This window comes from Bombina bombina, chromosome 1 (assembly GCF_027579735.1).
Source record: "Bombina bombina isolate aBomBom1 chromosome 1, aBomBom1.pri, whole genome shotgun sequence".
Lineage (NCBI taxonomy): Eukaryota > Metazoa > Chordata > Amphibia > Anura > Bombinatoridae > Bombina > Bombina bombina.
In genome coordinates this window covers 287,139,610-287,165,728 of record NC_069499.1, presented here as the reverse complement: position 1 = coordinate 287,165,728, position 26,119 = coordinate 287,139,610, and the positions used below count along the sequence as shown (strand labels likewise).

The following is a 26,119-nucleotide window of genomic DNA, read 5'->3' as shown; positions in this document are numbered from 1 at the left end:
CGCGAACCGGGCAAACCGCCATAGACTTCAATAGGCAGGCGAATTTTAAAACCCACAGGGACTCTTTCTGGTCACAATAGTGATGGAAAAGTTGTTTCAAGGGTACTAACACCTGGACTGTGGAATGCCGGAGGGGGATCCATGGCAAAACTCCCATGGAAAATTACATAGTTGATGCAGAGTCTGGTTTTAATCCATAAAGGGCATAAATCACCTAACATTGCTAAATTGTTTGGAACAACGTGCTTTAAAACATCAGGTATGATGTTGTATCGATCAGGTAGTGTAAGGGTTACGCCCGCTTCACAGTGACAGACCAAACTCCCCGTTTAAAGGGACAGTCTACACCAGAATTTTTATTGTTTTAAAAGATAGATAATCCCTTTATTACCCATTTCCCAGTTTTGCATAACTAACACATTTATAATAAAATACTTTTAACCTCTGTGATTATCTTGTATCTAAGCCTCTGCAAACTGACCCTTTTTTCAGTTCTTTTGAAAGACTTGCAGTCTAGCCAATCAGTGCCTGCTCCCAGATAACTTCTCGTGCACGAGCACAGTGTTATCTATATGAAATAAGTGAACTAACACCCTCTAGTGGTGAAAAACTGTTAAAATGCAATCTGAAAGAGGTGGGCTTCAAGGTCTAAGAAATTAGCATATGAACCTCCTAGGTTAAGCTTTCAACTAAGAATACTAAGAGAACAAAGCAAAATTGGTGATAAAAGTAAATTGGAAAATTGTTTAAAATTACATGCTCTATCTGAATCATGAAAGTTTATTTTGGCCTAGACTGTCCCTTTAACGCACCGCAAACAACCACAAATAGTCCATTTGCACAACCGCAAACTCCCCATTTTTTTAAATCTACACTACTGTTACACCAGATATGAGTTGCACTGGGGTGACACTGTGCCCTGGCAGGCAGGCACTTAAACGCACACGTGTGAAGGAAACTGACTGCTATTATTTAACACAGTCAAAAAAGTGTTTGTTTTTTTAAATCTACACTACTGTTACACCACATATGAGTTGCACTGGGGTGACACTGCCCTGGCAGGCAGGCACTTAAACGCACACGTGTGAAGGAAACTGACTGCTATTATTTAACACAGTCAAAAAAGTGTTTTTTTTTTTTTAAAATCTACACTAATGTTACACCACATATGAGTTGCACTGGGGTGACACTGTGCCCTGGCAGGCAGGCACTTAAACGCACACGTGTGAAGGAAACTGACTGCTATTATTTAACACAGTCAAAAAAGTGTTTGTTTTTTTAAATCTACACTACTGTTACACCACATATGAGTTGCACTGGGGTGACACTGCCCTGGCAGGCAGGCACTTAAACGCACACGTGTGAAGGAAACTGACTGCTATTATTTAACACAGTCAAAAAAGTGTTTGTTTTTTTAAATCTACACTACTGTTACACCAGATATGAGTTGCACTGGGGTGACACTGTGCCCTGGCAGGCAGGCACTGAAACTCACACGTGTGAAGGAAACTTACTGCTATTATTTAACACAGTCAAAAAAGTGTTGTTTTTTTTAAATCTACACTACTGTTACACCAGATATGAGTGGTGGCACTGGGCAAGTGGGCACAGTATACGCTGTGAGCCTGACACACACGCTGGCAGGCAGGCAACTGATTAGATTACACAGGGAAAAAAAAAAACTGCCCTAAAAAGGGCTTTTTGGGGTGCTGTCCTTACAGCAGAGATCAGATGAGTCCTTCAGGACTGTAGTGGACACTGAATACACTAGCCTAGCTATAGATTTCCCTACTAAATCAGCAGCAGCTACACTGTCCCTCCTCTCACTAACAATGCAGCTTCCGAATGAATCTAAAATGGATGCTGTCCAGGAGGTAGGAGGGTCTGGGAGGGAGTGTCTGCTGCTGATTGGCTGGAATGTGCCTACTGACTGTGAGGTACAGGGTCAAAGTATTACTCAATGATGACGAATAGGGGGCGGATCGAACATCGCATATGTTCGCGACATCACTAGTAGCAGGTCATGGGTCAAAAGCCAGGTCGGCAACAGGTAGACAGAAACTAATAGCGCACCTATTCTTCAGAGAACAAACAATGCTGAGTGTGCAAACCGAATACAAAGGAAGAAGTGCGCTGAACTAAGCATAGCAAGCTAAAGGCGAAACCCAACATCAGATAGAGCAGTCATAGTGAGCCTTAAAGACGAAGTGGCCAGGATCAGACGTGGTTAAGAAAATAATACATCCAATAGCGCGGTAAACAGAGCGATATGACCGAGACCTTCATAAATTATACAACATGTTATTATTATTAGTAATAGTATTATAAAATTAAGTTGCAAAGATGGGCAGCTACCTCTACCTAATAAGTGGTTACATAGCATTTTAGATAATATATGATCCCTGTAAAACTGGGTATTACTAAAATCACCAGATACGAATATTTGGATAAGGGATGAGGGCGAAAATACATCTATACACAATAGTGTGATAACTTCACACATCTAAATGTTGGATCAGTGCAAAGTCTAACTAGCAGTAGCTAATTAACTTGCCTTGAATAATATAAAATTAATGTGTAGCTGAGTGGTTAACAGCAGTTAAATGAAATTCAAAGCTGTTTATGACTTAGCAAGTTCTGTAGCTTTAAATTTGTAACTTGGTTGCTACAAATTTAAAGCATGAAGGTAATAAATTCTAATATAATTTCTTACTGGAGAAAGGGGGATTGCAACAATTTACAGACTTCAGGAAAAATATATTAGACTAAGCAATGTTATATATATTAAAATTATCAGCTGGATGAAAGTAACAATTAATATTTTGCAACATGCAACAAAGGTACTAATGAAACCCAAAACGTTTGTAAGGAAAATATGATCATAAAGCTAAACAATAATAGAGCGTACACTTGAAAAAGATTTAGGCAAAAACAGGAGTATAAGCCTTAGCTTACCGGTACTGGTCGATGGAGGAGCAGGAATATGATTGATATACACTGAAGACAGTTGAGGTAATTGGGGTGTAGCCAGGAAGAGCTGAGATTCTCAGGATGTGATATTCACAGGAGTCAGCTGAAGGTATTGGATAGAGTGAACTGACAATGTCAGTATTAACAGCAGGTAAGGAAACAGCTTGTGGAAGCTAGACTTGTGGCTAATTATTTAGGTACAAGAGGAATAACCCCTAGGCAATGAGCAAATAATCAAGCAATGAATGAAGTGATCTGCTTGGTTAAATAGGCAGAATAGGGGAGGAGTTTGACTTAAGGCAACAGTTGTTGAGTTTGACTTAAAGCAACAGTATTGATATATGACAGAATCCCCTCCTGAAAGAATACTCTCCGAGTATTTAACCCCCGGGTTTAAGAGGGTAATGCCTATGAAAAGCTTGAATAAAGTGAGGTGCGTGAAGATCGGTAGACAGAACCCAGGAATCCTCCTCAGGTCCATATCCCCTCCAAGTATTGAAGTTTACGATATTTTGTCCTAGAATCCAGTATACGTTCCACCTCATATTCTTCATGATCATCCACAGGAATTGGAGGTGCCCGAGGTTGTATTCTATGGGGATCTTGATCCTTGATGTAGGGTTTAAGAAGGGAAACGTGAAACGTTGGATGTATGGAGTATTTATCAGGCAAGTGAAGGGTAACCATAGTAGGGCTAAGTATTCGGATGATAGGGAATGGTCCTATGAACTGACTTGCAAGTTTCTTAGTGGGTACTTGTAAGTGAAGATTCCTAGTAGACAACCAAACACAACCAGAAGTCTTATAATTAGGTGGAGGACGATGTCGTTTATCATAATAGAATTTTTTATGTTTTTTTAGCATCCATCAAATGTTGTTTGAGTTCTCTTAAATTACTTTGAATGTTGTCACCTAAATCAAGTGCAGCTGGACAATTGGTGTGTTGAAATGATTGAGGCATACTTTTAGGATGAAACCTGTAGGAAGCATAGAAATCAGACCAATCATCCTGTAGATGGGTTATTTAGCATCTTAAATATTGTTCCAATATTTGATGTATACGTTCCGTAAGACGTGAATCAATCTTGAGATTACAACAAAGTTGTCTCCTAAACTTGAAAGTAAATTGAGTGTCAGGTAAGCCATGTAATTTCATGATCTGTTTTATATAACATTTAGCAGTTTGTGATGCTGTTGGTAAACCCTTTAAAAGGTATGAAGTGGGCCATTTTCGTTAAATGGTCCACCACAACCAATACGGTGTTATATGAGTGGGAATTCTACAATTAAATAAAGTAATACAATTGACCAAGGTGTGTCAGGGATGGGTAATGGTCTTAAGAGTCCTGCTGGTTTGAGATGCTCTATTTTAGTTCTTGCACATATCTCACATGTGCGTACATAGTTGTATATATAGTCTTTTTATAATTCGGCCACCAATAGGAGCGTTTTAACAATTCTATGGTCTTTTGTATTCCCAGATGACCTGCCAATGGGGAATCATGACATTGTTTAAGAATATCAAGTCATAGCTTGTGGAAGCTAGACTTGTAGCTAATTATTTAGGTACAAGAGGAATAACCCCTAGGCAATGAGCAAATAATCAAGCAATGAATGAAGTGATCTGCTTGGTTAAATAGGCAGAATAGGGGAGCAGTTTGACTTAAGGCAACAGTTGTGGAGTTTGACTTAAAGCAACAGTATTGATATATGACAATCAGTGGCTTAAAGATCAGAATACATGAACCATATGATACCAAGCTTTAATTAAAAAAGAAAGAAGGGGATTTGAAATTGCTCATCTTCACCACCCCAGTACCGAGCATGTCCTCAGTGTGAGCTGCCTGTATTCTTATAGTTGGCATGAATTGTGCCCCTGCCTGATGACGTGTATTATTTTTAATCACTCTCAGGGTTTTGTTTGAGTTATGAACATTTCCATTGCTGTTTGTGAGTTCTGTGTATCTCCAGTGTGTCTGTGTAACCCATACCCTGTATTGTCTATTATCTGTAGCAGAGTTAAAGGGACATTAAACACATTGAGCTGTAATATAAAATGATAAATCGTATATATAAAAAAACTATGCAATACGCTTTCAATATTTATTTGAAAAGTGCCATTACTTTGCGGTCTATGGGAACAGTGTGTTATTTCATGATCTGGATAGAACGTACAGTTTTAAACAGCTTTTCAATTTACTACTGTTATCAAAATTTGCTTCATTCTCTTGGTATCATTTGATCAAGCAACAGCATTGCACTACTGGCAGCTAGATTAACACATCTAGTTAGCCAATTACAAGAGACAAATGTCTGCAAGCACCAATCATCAGCAAGTTCATAACTAGTGTAGGATATGTGCGTATTCTTTTTCAACAAGGGATACCAAGAGAACGAAGCACATTTGAAAACAGAAGTGAATTTAAAAGTGACTTAAAATGACATGCTTTATCTGAATCATGCAAGCTTTATTTTGACTCTGCTTTTCTTGAGTAGTGTTAGTGCTCTATTGCGCTAATATTTTTGTGCTGCCTTTGTAATCTAGGCAGTTTCTATTCTTAGTATTGGATTCTTCTTGGTTTCATTTCTTATATCTGTTATTAGTTTTTTCTTCCACCAGTGATGAAAGTTGTGCACATCCTCATTATGCACATATATGCCTCTTGTCATTGGCTCACCTTATCTGTTCAGCTAGCTCCCAGTAGTGCCTTGCTGCTTCTTCTGCCATGGATACCTAAATAATTCATCAAAAGTTGATAACAGAAGTATATACCGGTGTATATATATATAATAAAAAAATAGGGGTGTCCAACATCAGTGCTTGTGGGTTAAATAAAAGGAAATTATTTTAGTACACAGTATTTCTGATTGAGAACAGGTGAGATAATACTGTAATTTTACCATTTACACAGCATAATTGTTAACCCTTCAAAAACCTGCATATACTGAATTATTAAACTATTAATAGTACATACTTTGTAAGATTACATTGTTCCAATTCACCAGATCTTTTACCCTGATACTGAATCAGAGGAGGTGATACTGAAGATGATGTTCGTATATACCTCAGTTTTGCTATTATTTAACTTGTGTTATGTACTTGTGCAGGGTTTATTAATCGTAACTGCACAGAGGACGGATGGTCGGTAACTTTCCCCCCAGTGGATACCGCTTGTGGGTATGATGTGAACAACACAGAATTCGAGGACGTAGTGAGTAAGGCCTGATTCTTACACTAATATATTTATTTAAAATCATTTCAGCACAGAGATACCAAATAAATACTAAATCAGGTTCTAAAGAAGAAGATTAAAATCCAATTTTAAATGAATGTCTCTTAAATCGCCAGATCTAAGATCTTATTAAAGGGATACAAAACCCAATTTTATTCTTTCATTATTCAGATAGAGCATGACATTTTAAGCAACTTTCTAATTTATTCCTATTATCTATTTTTCTTCGTTCATTTGTAATCTCTATTTGAAAAAGCAGGAATGAAAGGTTAAGAGCCAGCCCATTTTTGGTTCAGCACCTTGGTAGAGCTTCCTGATTGGTTTGCTACATTTAGTAACCAATTAGCAAGAGCTACCTAGGTGCTGAAATAAAAATGGACTGGCTCTTAAGCTTACATTCTTGCTTGTTCAAATAAAAATAGCATGAGAAGGAAGAAACATTAATAATAGGAGTAAATTAGAAAGTTGCTTAAAATTGCATGCTCTATCTGAATAATGAAAGAAACTATTTGGGTTTAGTGTTCCTTTAATATAGACTATACTTTGCAAATATTTTATCAGCACTATATTAATAATTTCCATAATACAGGGGTCAATCAAATTAATTTATAAAAGCTTCTCAAATGAATTATGTATAAAAATCCCAATAGACTTTAAAGGGATACGAAATCTAAAAATGTTCTTGTGATTCAGACAGAGCAGACCATTTTTAAAACGTTTCACATTTGACTTCTGTTATCAAATTTGCTTCATTCCCATGATATTCTGTGCTGAAGAGATCCCTGGGTAGGCATCTGGAGCGCTACATGACAGGATATAGTGCTGCCCTCTAGTGCTCAAAACTGCTCCCATATAGTGCTCCAGAAATGGCCTGGCTGCTAAGCAGATGTCCCTGCTTTTCAACAAAAGATATCAAAAGAACGAAGAAAACTTGATTTTAGAAGTAAATTAGAACATTTTTTTAAATCTTCTGTGCTATCTGAATTATAAAAGATTTTTTTTTGTTTCATATCCCTTTAATGGTGAATATATATATATATATATATATATATATATATATATATATATATATATATATATTTGAGAGTAGCTATATAAAGGAGACATTTATTAGCAGATATTGAATTTCTAGTCCGTCATTTGTTAAGATGTTTCCTCACTGAGTCTTGGGGGCTGGATTATCAGACTCCAAATGAAGCTTGATGCCCCTGTTTCCGCGCGAGCCTTCAGGCTCACCGGTAACAGAAGTTATGAAGCAGCTGTGTTAACCGCTGCTTCATAACTTTTCCGCTGGCTCTGAGGCTGTGGCCTTCAATCCGCCCGATCCTATACAATCGGGCTGATTGACACCCCCTGCTAGCGGCAGATTTAACGCAAATCTGCAGGGGGCGGCATTGCACAAGCAGTTCACAAGAACTGCTTGTGCAATGATAAATGCCGACAGCGTATGCTGTCGGCATTTATCAATGTGCGGCTGACATGATACGCTACATTGTATCGTGTCCGGCTGACATACGCTACATTGTATCATGTCCGGCTGACATACGCTACATTGTATCATGTCCGGCTGACATACACTACATTGTATCATGTCCGGCTGACATACGCTACATTGTATCATGTCCGGCTGACATACGCTACATTGTATCATGTCCGGCTGACATACACTACATTGTATCGTGTCCGGCTGACATACACTACATTGTATCATGTCCGGCTGACATACGCTACATTGTATCATGTCCGTCTGACATACACTACATTGTATCATGTCCGGCTGACATACACTACATTGTATCATGTCCGGCTGACATACGCTACATTGTATCATGTCCGGCTGACATAAGCTGCATTGTATCATGTCCGGCTGACATACGCTACATTGTATCATGTCCGGCTGACATACGCTACATTGTATCATGTCCGGCTGACATACGCTACATTGTATCATGTCCGGCTGACATACGCTACATTGTATCATGTCCGGCTGACATACGCTACATTGTATCATGTCCGGCTGACATACACTACATTGTATCATGTCCGGCTGACATACACTACATTGTATCATGTCCGGCTGACATACGCTACATTGTATCATGTCCGGCTGACATAAACTACATTGTAGTTTGTCCGGCTGACATACGCTACATTGTATCATGTCCGGCTGACATACGCTACATTGTATCATGTCCGGCTGACATACGCTACATTGTATCATGTCCGGCTGACATACGCTACATTGTATCATGTCCGGCTGACATACGCTACATTGTATCATGTCCGGCTGACATACGCTACATTGTATCATGTCCGGCTGACATACGCTACATTGTATCATGTCCGGCTGACATATGCTACATTGTATCATGTCCGACTGACATACGCTACATTGTATCATGTCCGGCTGACATACGCTACATTGTATCATGTCCGGCTGACATACGCTACATTGTATCATGTCCGGCTGACATACGCTACATTGTATCATGTCCGGCTGACATACGCTACATTGTATCATGTCCGGCTGACATACACTACATTGTATCATGTCCGGCTGACATACGCTACATTGTATCATGTCCGGCTGACATACGCTACATTGTATCATGTCCGGCTGACATACGCTACATTGTATCATGTCCGGCTGACATACGCTACATTGTATCATGTCCGGCTGACATACGCTCCATTGTATCATGTCCGGCTGACATAAGCTACATTGTATCATGTCCGGCTGACATACGCTACATTGTATCATGTCCGGCTGACATACGCTACATTGTATCATGTCCGGCTGACATAAGCTACATTGTATCATGTCCAGCTGACATACGCTACATTGTATCATGTCCGGCTGACATAAGCTACATTGTATCATGTCCAGCTGACATAAGCTACATTGTATCATGTCCGGCTGACATACACTACATTGTATCATGTCCGGCTGACATACACTACATTGTATCATGTCCGGCTGACATACGCTACATTTTATCATGTCCGGCTGACATACGCTACATTGTATCATGTCCGGCTGACATACGCTACATTGTATCATGTCCGGCTGACATACGCTACATTGTATCATGTCCGGCTGACATACGCTACATTGTATCATGTCCGGCTGACATAAGCTACATTGTATCATGTCCGGCTGACATACGCTACATTGTATCATGTCCGGCTGACATACGCTACATTGTATCATGTCCGGCTGACATACGCTACATTGTATCATGTCCGGCTGACATACGCTACATTGTATCATGTCCGCTTGCACTTTGATAGATTTACCCCTTGGTGAGATTTATTGAAGAGTTTCTTCTCAGTCTAAGTGTTTGCAAATAAATCAGTATTTGGAGAGAGATGATGCCGTATTCAAACTTCTTTTTTCCAGAAGACATATTACACGCATCTGAAGACTCTGTACTCAGTAGGATATGGAACATCTCTGACGTCCCTCACACTGGCTTTGGTTCTCCTGGCATCATTTAGGTAAGAAGTGATGCTGGTGCTGGCTTTATGCAAGGGATGAAATATTTTATTTTTAATCACGTGACACTCTTCTCTGTCCTCACTGAGAACAGGCGACTGCGCTGTACACGAAATTACATCCACATGCACTTGTTTGCTTCATTTATCCTGCGTGCCATGTCTATCTTCGTTAAGGACGCTGTGCTGTTCTCCAAGGAGGACGTCCACCACTGCAACGTTTACTTGGTGAGGACATACAATGATGTGTGTGTTACGTGTACTGAGAATATAAGTGTACCATATGTGCGTGTTATTTGTCCTGTGTGTGAATATAGTACATAGAAATGTATTGTTACGTCAGGCTCTGTGAGACCTAAACTTATTTTATCAAAAACTCTTTATCTTTGACTAGAATAATGATGTCTGGACTGCTCTTCTAATGGATGAATGGCTTATCTATGTTATATGTAAAGAAGCCCCTCAGTTATAAGGACAGTCAATTTTATGTATGTGTTTTACATACGATTATTTAAGTTTTGCATTTGTTTTTTTAAACACTATACACTGACATTTGTTAGTACAGTTTACAAGGTTTTGCAAATCAAGAGCAGTTCAGTACAACCTTTGAAAATCTGGTGAAAATTCATGTTCCAAGTCTATTTTACGTCAACTAATAAATACAAAATATTAATTAGCTCATGATCTGATCTACCCATTCAATGGGGTCGATTTAACAAGCAGCAGATGCTGCTTGCGACCCCGATCGTTTCTGGTCTGTCAGAAACGGAAGTTAACGACTGCTTTTAGGTGGCGGACTGAAATCATCCCAATCCGACTGGGATGATTGACACCCCCGGCCGCCGGTGAGCAGGGGACAGCATTGCACAAGCATTTCACTAGAAATGCTTGTGTAATGTTAAATGCCGACAGTGAATTATGTCCGCTCGACCCTACATAAATCTACCCCAATGTGCGAAATTCTTCAGGGTCAGGTAATATAATTATGTGGGATGGAAGCACTCCAGTGTCTCCCTTGATAATTTACCAACCACATACAGGGGGCTAGATTACAAGTGGCTCACTATTGGGATTTTTGGCTTGCGTGCTAAGGTCAAAATAAAATTTTAACAGGCCAGACCGAGTTAGTACACGTAATACAAGTTGAAAGTAAAAAGTTAGCGTGCAAGCAAAACCCGATGTGCATTAACTGCAGGACTTCGACTATCGATATCAAGAATCTGAAGGGAGTTAATAATAGTTACCATTCCAATGTCCTGCACATAGAAGAAAATGTTCTATATATATATATATATATACACACACACACGTGTACATATATATATATATATATATATATATACAGGTAGCCCTCAGTTTACGCCGAGGTTAGGTTCTAGAAGGAATGGTTGTAAATCGCAACCGTTGTAAATTGAAACCCAGTTTATAATGTAAGTCAATGGGAAGTGAGGGAGATAGGTTCCATGCCCCTCTCAAAATTGTCATAAGTAACACCTAATACATTATTTTCTCTTGTTAAGTGTGTTCAGTCCACGGGTCATCCATTACTTATGGGATATATTCTCCTTCCCAACAGGAAGTTGCAAGAGGATCACCCAAGCAGAGCTGCTATATAGCTCCTCCCCTCACATGTCATATCCAGTCATTCTCTTGCATCCCTCAACAAAGAAGGAGGTCGCGAGAGGAGTTGGAGTTTTTACTTAATTATTCTTCAATCAAAAGTTTGTTATTTTAAATGGCACCGGAGTGTGCTGTTTTTCTATCTCAGGCAGTATTTGGAAGAAGAATCTGCCTGCGTTTTCTATGATCTTAGCAGGCGTAACTAAGATCCACTGGCTGTTCTCGACATTCTGAGGAGTGGGGTAACTTCAGAAAATGGGAATAGCATGCGGGGTCTCCCGCAAATGAGGTATGTGCAGTACAATATTTTCTGGGAATGGAATTGACTAAGAAAACACTGCTGTTACCCATATGATGTAAGTACAGCCTTAAATGCAGTAGTAGCGACTGGTATCAGGCTGATAAATGTATGCGCAGTCGAGTTATTTTCTAGGGACTAGAATTTGACTGAGAAAATACTGTTGATACTGAAATAATGCTTAAGCCTTATCTGCAGTGGAAGCAACTGGTAGCAGGCTTAGTGATAACTTTGCATGACATTGAAATAGTTTGTTTTTAAAACGTTTACTGGCATGTTATTCGTTTTGTAAGGTACTTTGGTGATAAATCCTTTTGGGCATGATTTTTTTCCACATGGCTAACGTATTTTTCTGCATAGAAACCGTTATATCAGGTCTCCCACTGTTGTAATATGAGTGGGAGGGGCCTTTTTTTAGCGCCTTGTTGCGCAGTTAAAATTCTAGCACAGTCTTCCTGCTTCTTCCTCCTTGATCCAGGACGTCTCTAGAGAGCTCAGGGGTCTTCAAAATTCGTTTTTGAGGGAGGTAATCAGTCACAGCAGACCTGTGACAGTGTGTTTGACTGTGATAAAAGCGTTAAATCTTAATTTGATATCCGTTTTTGGGTATTGAGGGGTTAATCATCCTTTTGCTAATGGGTGCAATCCTCTGCTAATTAATACATTTACCGTTAAGAATTGTTGACTATAACTGAATTAGTTCTTTGTTATTCAACTGTGTTTTTTAAAAGCGCTGCAGCGTTTTTTATATTGCTTGTAAACTTATTGAAAGTAATTTCCAAGCTTGCTAGCTTCATTGCTAGTCTGTTTAAACATGTCTGATACAGAGGAATCTGCTTGTTCATTATGTTCAAAAGCCGATGTGGAGCCCAATAGAAATATGTGTACCAATTGGATTGATATTACTTTGAATAAAAGTCAATCTGTACCGATAAAGAAATTATCACCAGACAACGAGGGGGAAGTTATGCCGTCTAACTCTCCTCACGTGTCAGTACCTTCGTCTCCCGCTCAGGAGGTGCGTGAGATTGAGGCGCCAAGTACATCAAGGCCCTTACAAATCACTTTACATGATATGGCTAATGTTATGAAAGAAGTATTATACAATATGCCCGAGTTAAGAGGCAAGCGCGATAGCTCTGGGTTAAGGACAGAGCGCGCCGATGACACGAGAGCCATGTCTGATACTGCGTCACAATTTGCAGAACATGAGGACAGAGAGCTTCATTCTGTGGGTGACGGTTCTGATTCGGGGAGACCGGATTCAGAAATTTCAAATTTTAAATTTAAGCTTGAGAACCTCCGTGTGTTGTTAGGGGAGGTGTTAGCGGCTCTGAATGATTGTGACACGGTGGCAATCCCAGAGAAATTATGTAGGCTGGATAAATACTATGCGGTACCGGTGTGTACTGACGTTTTTCCTATACCAAAAAGGCTTACAGAGATTATTAGCAAGGAGTGGGATAGACCCGGTGTGCCTTTTTCCCCTCCTCCGATATTTAGAAAAATGTTCCCTATAGACGCCACTACACGAGACTTATGGCAGACGGTCCCTAAGGTGGAGGGAGCAGTTTCTACTTTAGCCAAGTACCACTATCCCGGTGGAGGATAGCTGTGCTTTCTCAGATCCAATGGATAAAAAATTAGAGGGTTACCTTAAGAAAATGTTTGTTCAACAAGGTTTTATATTACAGCCTCTTGCATGCATTGCGCCTGTCACTGCTGCAGCGGCATTCTGGTTTGAGTCTCTGGAAGAGGCGATTCGCACAGCACCATTGGATGAGACTTTGAGCAAGCTTAGAACGCTTAAGCTGGCTAATGCATTTGTTTCGGATGCCGTAAGTGCATTTAACCAAACTTACGGCTAAGAATTCCGGATTCGCCATACAGGCGCGCAGAGCGCTATGGCTTAAATCCTGGTCAGCTGATGTAACTTCTAAGTCTAAACTACTGAACATTCCTTTCAAAGGGCAGACTTTATTCGGGCCCGGCTTGAAGGAAATTATTGCTGACATTACTGGAGGTAAGGGCCACACCCTTCCTCAGGACAGGGCCAAATCAAAGGCCAAACAGTCTAATTTTCGTGCCTTTCGTAATTTCAAGGCAGGAGCAGCATCAACTTCCTCCGCTCCAAGACAGGAAGGAACTACTGCTCGTTACAGACAGGGTTGGAAAGGCAACCAGTCATGGAACAAGGGCAAGCAGGCCAGAAAGCCTACTTCCACCCCTAAGACAGCATGAAGACAGGGCCCCCTTTCCGGAGACGGATCTAGTGGGGGGCAGACTTTCTCTCTTTGCCCAGGCTTGGGCAAGAGATGTACAGGATCCCTGGACGTTGGAGATTATATCTCAGGGATACCTTCTGGATTTCAAAACTTCTCCTCCACAAGGGAGGTTTCATCTGTCAAGGTTATCAACAAACCTAGTAAAGAAAGAGGCATTTCTACAATGTGTACAAGACCTCTTAGTGATGGGAGTGATCCACCCAGTTCCGCGAATGGAACAAGGGCAAGGGTTTTACTCAAATCTGTTTGTGGTTCCCAAAAAAGAGGGAACCTTCAGACCAATCTTTGACTTGAAAATCTTAAACAAATTCCTAAGGGTTCCATCGTTCAAGATGGAAACCATTCGGACCATCCTACCCATGATCCAAGAGGGTCAATATATGACCACAGTGGACTTAAAGGATGCCTACCTTCACATACCGATTCACAAAGATCATTATCGGTACCTAAGGTTTGCCTTTCTAGACAGGCATTACCAGTTTGTAGCTCTTCCCTTCGGGTTAGCTACGGCCCCGAGAATTTTTACAAAGGTTCTGGGCTCACTTCTGGCGGTACTAAGACCACGAGGCATAGCGGTGGCTCCGTACCTGGACGACATTCTGATACAAGCGTCAAGTTTTCAAAATGCAAAGTCTCATACAGAGATAGTTCTAGCATTTCTGAGGTCGCATGGGTGGAAAGTGAACGTGGAAAAGAGTTCTCTGTTACCACTCACAAGGGTTCCTTTTCTAGGGACTCTTATAGATTCTGTAGAGATGAAGATTTACCTGACGGAGTCCAGGTTATCAAAGATTCTCAATGCTTGCCGTGTTCTTCACTCCATTCCAAGCCCATCAGTAGCTCAGTGCATGGAAGTAATCGGGTTAATGGTCGCGGCAATGGACATAGTGCCATTTGCGCGCCTGCATCTCAGACCGCTGCAACTATGCATGCTAAGTCAGTGGAACGGGGATTACTCAGATCTGTCCCCTTTGCTAAATCTGGACCAGGAGACCAGAGATTCTCTTCTCTGGTGGTTGTCACGGGTTCATCTGTCCAAAGGAATGACCTTTCGCAGACCAGATTGGACGATTGTAACAACGGATGCCAGCCTACTAGGCTGGGGAGCAGTCTGGAACTCCCTGAAGGCTCAGGGATCGTGGACTCAGGAGGAGAAACTCCTGCCAATAAACATTCTAGAATTGAGAGCAATATTCAATGCTATTCTAGCTTGGCCTCAGTTAGCAACACTGAGGTTCATCAGATTTCAGTCGGACAACATCACGACTGTGGCTTACATCAATCATCAAGGGGGAACCAGGAGTTCCCTAGCGATGGTGGAAGTCTCGAAGATAATTCGCTGGGCAGAGTTTCACTCTTGCCACCTGTCAGCGATCTACATCCCAGGCGTGGAGAACTGGGAGGCGGATTTTCTAAGTCGCCAGACTTTTCATCCGGGGGAGTGGGAACTTCACCCGGAGGTATTTGCTCAACTGATTCGTCGTTGGGGCAAACCGGATCTGGATCTCATGGCATCTCGCCAGAACGCCAAGCTTCCTTGTTACGGATCCAGGTCCAGGGACCCGGGAGCGGTGCTGGTAGATGCACTAGCAGCCCCTTGGGTTTTCAATATAGCTTATGTGTTTCCACCTTTTCCGTTGCTACCTCGACTGATTGCCAGGATCAAACAGGAGAGAGCATCGGTGATTCTGATAGCGCCTGCGTGGCCACGCAGGACCTGGTATGCAGACCTAGTGGACATGTCGTCCTGTCCACCATGGTCTCTACCCCTGAGGCAGGACCTTCTAGTTCAGGGTCCTTTCAACCATCCAAAGCTAATTTCTCTGAGGCTGACTGCTTGGAAATTGAACGCTTGATTCTATCAAAGCGTGGGTTTTCGGATTCGGTTATTGATACATTAATACAGGCTCGGAAACCTGTTACCAGAAAAATTTACCATAAGATATGGCGTAAATATTTATATTGGTGTGAATCCAAGAGTTACTCATGGAGTAAGGTTAGGATTCCTAGGATATTGTCTTTTCTACAAGAGGGTTTAGAAAAGGGTTTATCCGCTAGTTCACTAAAGGGACAGATTTCTGCTCTGTCTATTCTTTTACACAAGCGTCTGGCAGAGAATCCAGACGTCCAGGCTTTTTGTCAGGCTTTGGCTAGGATTAAGCCTGTGTTTAAAGCTGTTGCTCCTCCGTGGAGCTTAAACTTGGTTCTTCAGGGTGTTCCGTTTGAACCCCTTCATTCCATTGATATTAAGCTTTTATCTTGGAAAGTTCTGTTTTTGATGGCTATTTCTCCAACATTGGTGTGTCCGGTCCACGGCGTCATCCTTACTTGTGGGATATCTCTTCCCCAACAGGAAATGGCAAAGAGTCCCAGCAAAGCTGGCCATATAGTCCCTCCTAGGCTCCGCCCACCCCAGTCATTCTCTTTGCCGTTGCACAGGCAACATCTCCACGGAGATGGTTAAGAGTTTTTTGGTGTTTAAATGTAGTTTTTATTCTTCTATCAAGTGTTTGTTATTTTAAAATAGTGCTGGTATGTACTATTTACTCTGAAACAGAAAAGGATGAAGGTTTCTGTTTGTGAGAGGAAGATGATTTTAGCAGACAGTAACTAAAATCGATTGCTGTTTCCACATAGGACTGTTGAGATGAAGTAACTTCAGTTGGGGGAAACAGTTAGCAGACTTTTCTGCTTAAGGTATGACTAGCCATATTTCTAACAAGACCATGTAATGCTGGAAGGCTGTCATTTCCCCTCATGGGGACCGGTAAGCCATTTTCTTAGTCAAACAAACAGAATAAAGGGCTTAATATGGGCTAAAAAACTGGTAGACATTTTTATGGGCTAAATCGATTGCTTTATTTGGGCATTTTATTCATATTTATGCTGACAATTTGCATTTATAAACTTGGGGAACGTTTATTAAATGGCAGGCACTATGTTAGACACCTTTTCCAGTCAGGGGGCCTTCCTAGTTGTAGACTGAGCCTCATTTTCGCGCCATTACTGCGCAGTTGTTTTTTGAGAGCAGGGCATGCAGATGCATGTGTGAGGATCTGAAATTTGCTGGAAAAGCTTCTAGAAGGCGTCAATTGGTATCGTATTCCCCTCTGGGCTTGGTTGGGTCTCAGCAAAGGCTATAGCTGGGACTGTATAGGGGTTAAATTTGTAAACGGCTCCGGTTCCGTTATTTTAAGGGTTAAAGCTCTCAAATTTGGTGTGCAATACTCTTAATGCTTTTGGTAATTTTTGAACAATTCCTTCATACTTTTTCACATATTCAGTAATAAAGTGTTTTCTGTTTAAAATTTAAAGAGACAGTAACGGTTTTGTTTTAAAACGTTTTTTGTGCTTTGTTGACAAGTTTAAGCCTGTTTAACATGTCTGTGCCTTCGGATAAGCTATGTTCTATATGTATGAAAGCCAATGTGTCTCCCCATTTAAATTTATGTGATAATTGTGCCATAGCGTCCAAACAAAGCAAGGACAGTACTGCCACAGATAATGAAATTGCCCAAGATGATTCCTCAGATGAGGGGAGTAAACATGATACTACATCATCTCCTACTGTGTCTACACCAGTTTTGCCCACACAGGAGGCCCCTAGTACATCTAGTGCGCCAATGCTTATTACCATGCAACAATTAACGGCTGTAATGGATAACTCCATAGCAAATATTTTATCCAAAATGCCTACTTATCAGAGAAAGCGCGATTGCTCTGTTTTAAACACTGAAGAGCAGGAGGGCGCTGATGATAATTGTTCTGTCATACCCTCACACCAATCTGAAGGGGCCATGATGGAGGTTTTGTCAGATGGGGAAATTTCAGATTCAGGAAATATTTCTCAACAAGCTGAACCTGATGTTGTGACATTTAAATTTAAATTAGAACATCTCCGCGCACTGCTTAAGGAGGTGTTATCTACTCTGGATGATTGTGACAACTTGGTCATTCCAGAGAAATTATGCAAGATGGACAAGTTCCTAGAGGTTCCGGTGCACCCCAACGCTTTTCCTATACCCAAGCGGGTGGCGGACATAGTAAATAAGGAGTGGGAAAAGCCCGGCATACCTTTTGTTCCCCCCCCTATATTTAAGAAATTATTTCCTATGGTCGACCCCAGAAAGGACTTATGGCAGACAGTCCCTAAGGTCGAGGGGGCAGTTTCTACTCTAAACAAACGCACTACTATTCCTATCGAAGATAGTTGTGCTTTCAAAGATCCTATGGATAAAAAATTGGAGGGTTTGCTTAAAAAGATTTTTGTACAGCAAGGTTACCTTCTACAACCCATTTCGTGCATTGTTCCTGTCACTACAGCAGCGTGGTTCTGGTTCGAGGAACTAGAAAACTCGCTTAGTAGAGAGACTCCATATGAGGAGGTTATGGACAGAGTTCACGCACTTAAGTTGGCTAACTCTTTTATTTTAGATGCCGCTTTGCAATTAGCTAGATTAGCGGCGAAAAATTCAGGGTTTGCTATCGTGGCGCGCAGAGCGCTTTGGCTAAAGTCTTGGTCAGCGGATGTGTCATCCAAGACAAAATTGCTTAACATCCCTTTCAAAGGTAAAACTCTATTTGGACCAGAATTGAAAGAGATTATTTCAGACATCACTGGGGGAAAGGGCCACGCCCTTCCACAAGATAGGCCTTTCAAGGCCAAGAATAAGTCTAATTTTCGTTCCTTTCGCAATTTCAGGAACGGAGCGGCCTCTAATTCTGCATCCTCTAAGCAAGAGGGTAATGCCTCACAACCCAAACCAGCCTGGAAACCGATGCAAGGCTGGAACAAGGGTAAGCAGGCCAAGAAGCCTGCCGCTGCTAACAAAACAGCATGAAGGAGTAGCCCCCGATCCGGGACCGGATCTAGTGGGGGGCAGACTCTCTCTCTTTGCTCAGGCTTGGGCAAGAGATGTTCAGGATCCCTGGGCGCTAGAAATAGTTTCTCAGGGTTATCTCCTGGAATTCAGGGAACTACCCCCAAGGGGAAGGTTCCACATGTCTCACTTATCCTCAAACCAAATAAAGAGACAGGCGTTCTTACATTGTGTAGAAGACCTGTTAAAGATGGGAGTGATACACCCAGTTCCAATAAAGGAACAAGGAATGGGATTTTATTCCAATCTGTTCGTAGTTCCCAAAAAAGAGGGAACTTTCAGACCAATTTTGGATTTGAAGATCCTAAACAAATTTCTCAGGGTACCATCGTTCAAGATGGAAACCATTCGGACGATTCTACCCACTATCCAGGAAAGTCAATTTATGACTACCGTGGATCTAAAGGATGCGTACCTACATATTCCTATCCACAAAGAACATCATCAGTTCCTAAGGTTCGCTTTTCTGGACAAGCATTACCAGTTTGTGGCCCTCCCATTCGGGTTAGCCACTGCTCCAAGGATTTTCACAAAGGTACTAGGGTCCCTTCTAGCGGTTCTAAGACCGAGGGGCATTGCAGTAGTACCTTACTTGGACGACATTCTAATACAAGCGTCGTCCCTGTCAAAAGCAAAGGCTCATACAGACATCGTTCTGGCCTTTCTCAGATCACACGGATGGAAGGTGAACGTAGAAAAAAGTTCTCTGTCTCCGTCGACAAGAGTTCCCTTCTTGGGAACAATAATAGATTCCTTAGAAATGAGGATTTTTCTGACAGAAGTCAGAAAGTCAAAACTTCTAAGCACTTGTCAAGTTCTTCATTCTGTTCCTCGTCCTTCCATAGCGCAGTGCATGGAAGTAGTAGGGTTGATGGTTGCAGCAATGGACATAGTTCCTTTTGCACGAATTCATCTAAGACCATTACAACTGTGCATGCTCAAACAGTGGAATGGGGACTATACAGACTTGTCTCCAATGATTCAAGTAGATCAGAAGACCAGAGATTCACTCCGTTGGTGGCTGACCCTGGACCATCTGTCCCAGGGAATGAGCTTCCGCAGACCAGAGTGGGTCATTGTCACGACCGACGCCAGTCTACTGGGCTGGGGCGCGGTCTGGGAATCCCTGAAAGCTCAGGGTCTATGGTCTCGGGAAGAGTCTCTTCTCCCGATAAACATTCTGGAACTAAGAGCGATATTCAATGCTCTCAGGGCTTGGCCTCAACTAGCAAAGGCCAGATTCATAAGGTTCCAATCAGACAACATGACGACCGTTGCGTATATCAATCATCAGGGGGGAACAAGGAGTTCCCTGGCGATGAAAGAAGTGACCAAAATAATTCAATGGGCGGAGGATCACTCCTGCCACCTGTCTGCGATCCACATCCCAGGTGTGGAAAACTGGGAGGCGGATTTTCTGAGTCGTCAGACATTCCATCCGGGGGAGTGGGAACTCCATCCGGAGATCTTTGCCCAAATAACTCAATTATGGGGCATTCCAGACATGGATCTGATGGCGTCTCGTCAGAACTTCAAGGTTCCTTGCTACGGGTCCAGATCCAGGGATCCCAAGGCGACTCTAGTAGATGCACTAGTAGCACCTTCAACCTTCAACCTAGCTTATGTATTTCCACCGTTTCCTCTCATTCCCAGGCTGGTAGCCAGGATCAATCAGGAGAGGGCCTCGGTGATCTTGATAGCTCCTGCGTGGCCACGCAGGACTTGGTATGCAGACCTGGTGAATATGTCATCGGTTCCACCATGGAAGCTACCTTTGAGACAGGACCTTCTTGTTCAGGGTCCATTCGAACATCCAAATCTGGTCTCCCTCCAGCTGACGGCTTGGAGATTGAACGCTTGATTCTATCGAAGCGTGGGTTTTCAGATTCTGTGATAGATACTCTGGTTCAGGCCAGAAAACCGGTAACTAGAAAGATTTATCATAAAATATGGAAAAGATATATCTGTTGGTGTGAATCCAAAGGATTCCCATGGAATAAGATAAAAATTCCTAAGATTCTCTCCTTTCTACAAGAAGGTTTGGAGAAAGGATTATCTGCAAGTTCTCTAAAGGGATAGATCTCTGCTTTATCTGTCTTACTACACAAAAGACTGGCAGCTGTGCCAGATGTTCAAGCATTTGTTCAGGCTCTGGTTAGGATCAAGCCTGTTTACAGACCTTTGACTCCTCCCTGGAGTCTAAATCTAGTTCTTTCAGTTCTTCAAGGGGTTCCGTTTGAACCTTTACATTCCATAGATATTAAGTTACTATCTTGGAAAGTTTTGTTTTTGGTTGCAATTTCTTCTGCTAGAAGAGTTTCAGAGTTATCTGCTCTGCAGTGTTCTCCGCCCTATCTGGTGTTCCATGCAGATAAGGTGGTTTTGCGTACTAAGCCTGGTTTTCTTCCTAAGGTTGTTTCTAACAAAAATATTAACCAGGAGATAGTTGTACCTTCTTTATGTCCGAATCCAGTTTCAAAGAAGGAACGTTTGTTACACAATTTGGACGTAGTCTGTGCTCTAAAATTCTATTTAGAGGCTACAAAAGATTTCAGACAAACATCTTCCTTGTTTGTTGTTTATTCTGGTAAAAGGAGAGGTCAAAAAGCGACTTCTACCTCTCTTTCCTTTTGGCTTAAAAGCATCATCCGATTGGCTTATGAGACTGCCGGACGGCAGCCTCCTGAAAGAATCACAGCTCACTCTACTAGGGCTGTGGCTTCCACATGGGCCTTCAAGAACGAGGCTTCTGTTGACCAGATATGTAAGGCAGCGACTTGGTCTTCACTGCACACTTTTGCCAAATTTTACATATTTGATACTTTTGCTTCTTCGGAGGCTATTTTTGGGAGAAAGGTTTTGCAAGCTGTGGTGCCTTCCGTTTAGGTAACCTGATTTGCTCCCTCCCTTCATCCGTGTCCTAAAGCTTTGGTATTGGTTCCCACAAGTAAGGATGACGCCGTGGACCGGACACACCAATGTTGGAGAAAACAGAATTTATGCTTACCTGATAAATTACTTTCTCCAACGGTGTGTCCGGTCCACGGCCCGCCCTGGTTTTTTAATCAGGTCTGATGAATTATTTTCTCTAACTACAGTCACCACGGTACCATATGGTTTCTCCTATATATATTTCCTCCTGTCCGTCGGTCGAATGACTGGGGTGGGCGGAGCCTAGGAGGGACTATATGGCCAGCTTTGCTGGGACTCTTTGCCATTTCCTGTTGGGGAAGAGATATCCCACAAGTAAGGATGACGCCGTGGACCGGACACACCGTTGGAGAAAGTAATTTATCAGGTAAGCATAAATTCTGTTTTCCTCGGCTTGAAGAGTCTCTGAGTTATCTGCCTTACATTGTGATTCTCCTTATCTGATCTTTCATTCAGACAAGGTAGTCCTGCGTACTAAACCTGGGTTTTTACCTAAGGTTGTTTCTAACAGGAATATCAATCAAGAGATTGTTGTTCCGTCATTATGTCCTAATCCTTCTTCAAAGAAGGAACGTCTTTTGCATAATCTAGACGTGGTCCGTGCCCTGAAGTTCTACTTACAGGCAACTAAAGATTTTCGACAAACTTCTTCTCTGTTTGTCGTTTACTCTGGACAGAGGAGAGGTCAAAAGGCTTCGGCTACCTCTCTCTCTTTTTGGCTTCGTAGCATAATACGTTTAGCCTATGAGACTGCTGGACAGCAGCCTCCTGAAAGAATTACAGCTCATTCTACTAGAGCTGTGGCTTCCACCTGGGCCTTTAAGAATGAGGCCTCTGTTGAACAGATTTGCAAGGCTGCAACTTGGTCTTCTCTTCATACTTTTTCCAAATTTTACAAATTTGACACTTTTGCTTCTTCGGAGGCTGTTTTTGGGAGAAAGGTTCTACAGGCAGTGGTTCCTTCTGTTTAATGTTCCTGCCTTGTCCCTCCCATCATCCGTGTACTTTAGCTTTGGTATTGGTATCCCATAAGTAATGGATGACCCGTGGACTGAACACACTTAACAAGAGAAAACATAATTTATGCTTACCTGATAAATTTATTTCTCTTGTAGTGTGTTCAGTCCACGGCCCGCCCTGTCTTTTTGAGGCAGGTTCTAAATTTTAAATTATAACTCCAGTCACCACTGCACCCTATAGTTTCTCCTTTCTCGTCTTGTTTCGGTCGAATGACTGGATATGACATGTGAGGGGAGGAGCTATATAGCAACTCTGCTTGGGTGATCCTCTTGCAACTTCCTGTTGGGAAGGAGAATATATCCCATAAGTAATGGATGACCCGTGGACTGAACACACTACAAGAGAAATAAATTTATCAGGTAAGCATAAATTATGTTTTTAAAGCTTTGAAATGAAGACTTTAAATGCTAAACAGCATTATAAACCTAATAAAATAATCACACAACACAGAATATATAATTACACTAAGTTAAATGAACAAAAACATTTGCTAAACAACATTATAAACCTAATAAAATAATCACACAACACAGACTTAACTTGCATTTTTCTGCAAACAGTTCTTTCTATGCATTCCAATCTGGACTGATTTATAGACAGGAAGATCTTGTTCCTTTGAAATCTGCTCGATAGCTCAGGTCTGGTTAAACTGATTAATTTCAGCTTGCTTGGCTTTGCTGCAACACAAGCGGACAGCTCCACCTACTGGCTATTTTAATAAATGCACTACTTCTCAATGCTTTTCAATAGCAGTCACATGACTGGAAAAAAAGGTTGTTATTTTGAAACGGTGTAAATTGAACCGTTGTAAAACGAGGGCCACCTGTATATATATATATATATATATATATGTATATTTAAAAATACAAAGAACATTTTCTTCTATGTGAAGAGCATTGGAATGTTAAGGATTAATAACACCCTTCTAACTTTAGCACAACACTTATAATCTAGCCAAGAGAATGTTACAACAAGAGCAGGTAAAATAAATATTTCGGGCTAGCGATAGTTGCACTTAACTTAGTAATACTAGTGCAAGCAAATGTGCGCTAGTATTACAAGAGAGGTGCAATGCAAACGTGACCTCTCTTCCATTAGCTCCAATGGGAGCCTCGTTCTTATGCCGTCAGAAACAACATGATAAATAGCGCAGCAAAGGGGATAAGTTGCGCAGCAGATTGTAATATACATGTATATGATATATACATATATATTTATGTGTTAATATGTGTATATACACATATTAACACATAAATATTTAGATATATAGGCATATAAATATATATTTATAGCGGGCTCGCTGTAGCAATAACCAGCCACTTGTAATGGCTGGTTATTTATCGCGCCTGTAAACAGGTGAATTTGCTTGTTTGTGGGCGCACAATAAATTAGCGCTCCACTTGTAATCTAGCCCTTAGTGTATATTGAAATGTTTTATTTTATTTAACTATAAAAAGTAGTTATATTATAAAGTGCTACACTTTAAAACAGTTTAATAGGAGAGTTATAAATAATTATTGGTAATATGTTATTGAACAACTCCGTATTGCTTTATTCAGTTAGTTTAAAAAAGATGCAGTCAATATTTTTAAGCTTTTATTTGCTTACAATTTGCATCAACAAGCTCCAAGGCATCCTATTATTTGCTTGTTTTTTTTAAGAAGAAATGCAAGCAAATATACGTTCTGATTTTCATGTGTAGTGAATATATTTGCATGGAAACAATAATAATCCTTGTATCTTTGCTTGGTTTTGAAAAGTAGTTATACAGATTTCAAGCAGATTTGATAATATGTTTGGTTTTGAATAGTTCCAATCTCCATTTCTACATAATTTTAGTTCTAGATTATGTAGTTCTACAATGAAGAAACTTTGTTGCAAATATTTTCAAATTGGTGATGTTTCAAGGTTTTCAGTTTTATTTTTAGATTCCAAACGTGTCCATACAAACATGGAAATGAATAGATTTTAATTTTTTAAAAAGACAGGAGGCTTTTATTTTGTATTCATTACTTTAATACAAATTCTCCCTAGCAGTACTGAAAAGAAAAATCTGTTATCCTATATTATAAAAGGTCAAGTGTTTGTCTGAAGCCGTCATGCGCAGTAGAGACAAACACTTGGCCTTGAGATAGGGAGCGCGAGGTACACAAACAGCTGTGAGGTCTGGGGAGCGCAAGGTAAGCTGATTGAAACAGCCTGTGGCAAGAGATATGGAGCGCGAGCTACTCAACAGCTGTGAGGTGTGCTGCGTGAGAAGCGGCCACGCGCTCCCCAGACCTCACAGCTGTTTGTGGCCGACGGGAGCGTTGCGATGGGGGCGTGGCCGGGCGGGGTCCCGCGATGTGAAGACTTCAAGACAGAGCCAGAGAGGGATCAGGAGAGGGGGGGAGAAGTGCCAAAGAGGGGGTGAGAGAGAGCCAAAGGGGTGAGAGAGAGCCAAAGGGGGGAGAGAGAGCCAAAGAGAAGGGGGGAGAGAGAGCCAAAGAGAAGGGGGGAGAGAGAGCCAAAGAGAAGGGGGGGGAGAGCTAAAGAGAAGGGGGGGGAGCCAAAGAGAAGGGGGGGGGAGAGAGCCAAAGGGGGGAGCCAAAGAGAAGGGGGGGGGGGGGAGCCAAAGAGGAAAAAGAGCAAAAAAGGAGAGAGAGCCAAAGAGGGGGGAGAGAGAGCCAAAGAGGGGGGAGAGAGAGCCAAAGAGAAGGGGGAAAGAGAGCCAAAGAGAAGGGGGGAGAGAGAGCCAAAGAGAAGGGGGGGAGAGCCAAAGAGAAGGGGGGGGAGAGCCAAAGAGAAGGGGGGGAGAGCCAAAGAGAAGGGGGGGAGAGCCAAAGAGAAGGGGGGGGGAGCCAAAGAGAAGGGGGGGGGAGAGAGCCAAAGGGGGGAGCCAAAGAGAAGGGGGGGAGAGCCAAAGAGGAAAAAGAGCAAAAAAGGAGAAAGAGCCAAAGAGGGGGGAGAGAGAGCCAAAGAGGGGGGGGGGGGGAGCCAAAGAGGGGGGGGGGAGAGAGCCAAAGAGGGGGGGAGAGAGCCAAAGGGGGGGAGAGAGCTAAAGGGGGGGAGAGCCAAAGAGGGGGGAGAGAGTGAGCCAAAGAGGAAAGAGAGCCAAAGAAGAGAGCAAAAGAGGGGGGAGAGCCAAAGAAGGGGGAGAGAGAGCCAAAGAGGGGGGGCAGAGCCAAAGAGGGGGGGGAGGCAGAGCCAAAGAGGGGGGGGGGGGGCAGACCAAAGAGGCGGAGGGAGAGCCAAAGAGGGGGGGGGAGAGAGCCAAAGAGGAGGGAGAGAACAAAAGAGGGGGGAGAGAGCCAAAGAGGGGAGAGAGAGAGCAAAAGAGGGGGGGAGAGCCAAAGAGGGGGGGGACAAAGGGGAGGGGAGAGCCAAAGAGGGGGGAGAGAGAGAGCC

The 26,119-nt window shown here is 42.1% G+C and overlaps 1 protein-coding gene across 1 annotated transcript in view; it reads left to right on the top strand.

Moving 5' to 3' along the window:
- SCTR (secretin receptor) overlaps positions 1 to 26,119 on the top strand; it is a 136,558-nt gene that overhangs the window by 45,957 nt on the left and 64,482 nt on the right. The window contains exons 4-6 of the mRNA XM_053712076.1: positions 6,079 to 6,182; positions 9,604 to 9,701; positions 9,794 to 9,926. Of these exons, the coding sequence (XP_053568051.1) occupies positions 6,079 to 6,182; positions 9,604 to 9,701; positions 9,794 to 9,926 (335 nt within the window). The remainder of the gene's footprint in view (positions 1 to 6,078; positions 6,183 to 9,603; positions 9,702 to 9,793; positions 9,927 to 26,119) is intronic.